At 50.4% G+C, this 2,432-nt stretch overlaps 1 protein-coding gene across 1 annotated transcript; it reads right to left on the reverse strand.

Moving 5' to 3' along the window:
• Positions 1–250: 250 nt before the first annotated feature.
• LOC115627681 lies at positions 251–1,607 on the reverse strand. The gene is made up of 3 exons (XM_030523424.1): positions 1,128–1,607; positions 920–1,057; positions 251–787 (listed from the first exon to the last, which is right to left on the reverse strand). The coding sequence occupies exons 1-3, from the start codon at positions 1,605–1,607 to the stop codon at positions 251–253; spliced, it is 1,155 nt and encodes a 384-aa protein (XP_030379284.1).
• Between the last annotated feature and the right edge of the window lie 825 nt (positions 1,608–2,432).

Consider the following 2,432-nt stretch of genomic DNA (forward strand, 5'->3'; position numbering starts at 1 on the left):
TGGCATTGAATTGGCAAGTTGGCACTTATGGATAATACTTAGCGCGGTTCAAAGTACGACGTCAATAATAAATATATAAAATAAATAAATAAATAGCAATAAAATACTAAAATACTTAAATTCAAACTGGCTTTTGACGATGTGAGCGTCCTCATCAAATTCTTATGTAGGTGTGATTTGTAGAATTTTTGGCTTAAAGGCGGCATACTGCCATACTGAGGAACTTTCCCGATGCTTCTTAGGGCTAACATTATTTCAGGGCTTCCCCGCTGATGACAATGCTCGAGCTGTCTCCGCTCTCCGCCGATCGGGACGAAGATCCCGCCGCAGATGAGCGCGAGAAAGAAGCCGCCCTCGCTGCCGCTTGCGCCGATTTCTGTTTTCGCTCCATGCTGTGCCTTTGGGACTTGCGTAGGGTGCGACGAAGGGTCTTCCACGTGTTGTCCAAGTACTGGAAGTAGAGCTGCTTTGTGATTTGCAGATCGCGTTCGTCGGCATCCTCGGCGCCCTCGCCATTGGCCAGCGTGTGCAGGTGCAAGCGCTCCAGCATGGTCGCTCTGCTAACCGTCGTCAGTTTGTCCTCATTGGTGTTCGGGTAGCTCGCGTTGATCGTCGTCTCAATGTCGCAGAGGACTCGACGAGCGCTCAGAAGCAGCTCATGCAGCTCCAGGGTGCTCTCGCTGAGGCGCTGCTGGTGCTGTTTGCGGTACTTGTACTGAGAGCGTCCAAGGTATGCGAAGCTGGCCACGAAGGTCTGCATGTTGCGGTACCAAGTCTTTAGTTTCACCTGCGGATGGAAGAAAGGAAATGAAAGGTTAGGCTTTAGCATGCAAATGGCTCAACCAGTTTCCCCCAATTGCTCCCTCTCTCTCCCGCCCTCTGTCCCTCTCTGTTCCTCTCTGTTCCTTTGCACACTTACCGGATTTGTGTTTCGCGTCATGTTGGGCAGGAATTTGTACTCATTCGCCCAGGGCTGGAACTCTTCGTAGGCAATGCGTGCGGTGCGCTGCATAAATTGGTGCTCCTGCTTCACGTTGTTCATCAGGACTTCCAGGTGCTGTGAAGGACAGAGAGAATATAGAGCATGAGCCATTTCTGTTGTGCACTGATTTGTGTTCTCTGCTTACCTTGCGTTTGATTACGCGTCCTTGGCCCGAGGAGGCATTGGCGCCCGCCTTCGGTGCGATCGGCTGATAGACGCCGCCGCATGGATTCTCCCATTCGGGTGCAGTATCAGGATTGGTGAAGTACCGCAAGTTGTGACTGCGTCTGTGACGTAGACGCTGGCGGCGCAGCATGCGCCAAATAGCGCGTACGAATTCGTCGCTGCTGCTGCTGCTGCCGCTGTCGCTGTCGCTGCTGCTGCCAATGCTGCTAATACTGCTGTCCATATCGTAGCTAGCCTGACCGAAGCTTTGCTCCAAGTCATGAAATGGGTTCGCATGCCAGGCGGGCAGCACATCGTCATCGTTGGCAGCCGCACTGTCAATTCCTGAATCGGAGTTGGGGTTGTGGTTGCCGATGAAGAGGGGGGAGGGGGAGGCGATGTGTTGGCCGTTGCCATGCACATGTCTCGCCTCGGGCAATGGCAGTAGCAGCGCCAGCATCATTAAGCGCAGCAGTTGTGCTGCACCTTGGCTTGTGTGTTGTTGCTGTCGCTGCTGCTGCTGTTGTTGTTGTTGTTCTTTGCAGCCTCCGCTACTGAAGCTGCTCCTGCTTCTTCTTCCGCTACTGAAGCTGCTCCTGCTTTGAGTCTGTGCGCTTTGACAAGTTTGGCAAATCTTTGCTGTAACAAAAATAAAATAAACATTTCACGTTAACTATGGTCACCAATTACTTATACTATATATGATGTACTACAAGTATATACATACAAGTATGTATATGGGTTTCTTGTGCCCGTACTCGTACCGTGTGACATGAATTTTGCTCGCCTTGAATGCATAAATGAATTGATTTTTAAAAACACACAAATAGTATTTGCAGCCAAAAATTGAGTAAATCGAGAATTGCACTTGTGATTGAACTTCTTCACTTGAAATTTGACCAACTTTGCATGGACATACAAGTATGAGCTCGTTTGTTTGAAGTTATTTGCACGTCGCTTGTCCGTCCGCCTTGTCTTGGTGGCTAATTAGCTGTAATGTTTGCGCGTGTGCCCTTGCTCGTGCGCGCTGTGCGGCTTCTTGACTGGAACTAACTGCTGTTGCTACTCTGCTGTAAAACTAAATACCACCGATCAATCGATCCAAACATCGGCAGCAGCAGCGGCAGCAGCAGCAGCAGCGGCAGCAGCAGCAGCAGCAGCTGAGCACGCATTAGGCATTAAAAAGGCACTCAACGAGTGAGAAGCGTGTGCGCGCAATTAAGCGAGAATGTGTGCGTGTGCACTCAGACATCCACTCACTACTGCGCTGCAATTGTTCTCCATT

Source organism: Scaptodrosophila lebanonensis, unplaced genomic scaffold (assembly GCF_003285725.1).
Source record: "Scaptodrosophila lebanonensis strain 11010-0011.00,11010-0021.00 unplaced genomic scaffold, SlebRS2 tig00000096-arrow-pilon, whole genome shotgun sequence".
In the NCBI taxonomy this organism is placed as follows: domain Eukaryota; kingdom Metazoa; phylum Arthropoda; class Insecta; order Diptera; family Drosophilidae; genus Scaptodrosophila; species Scaptodrosophila lebanonensis.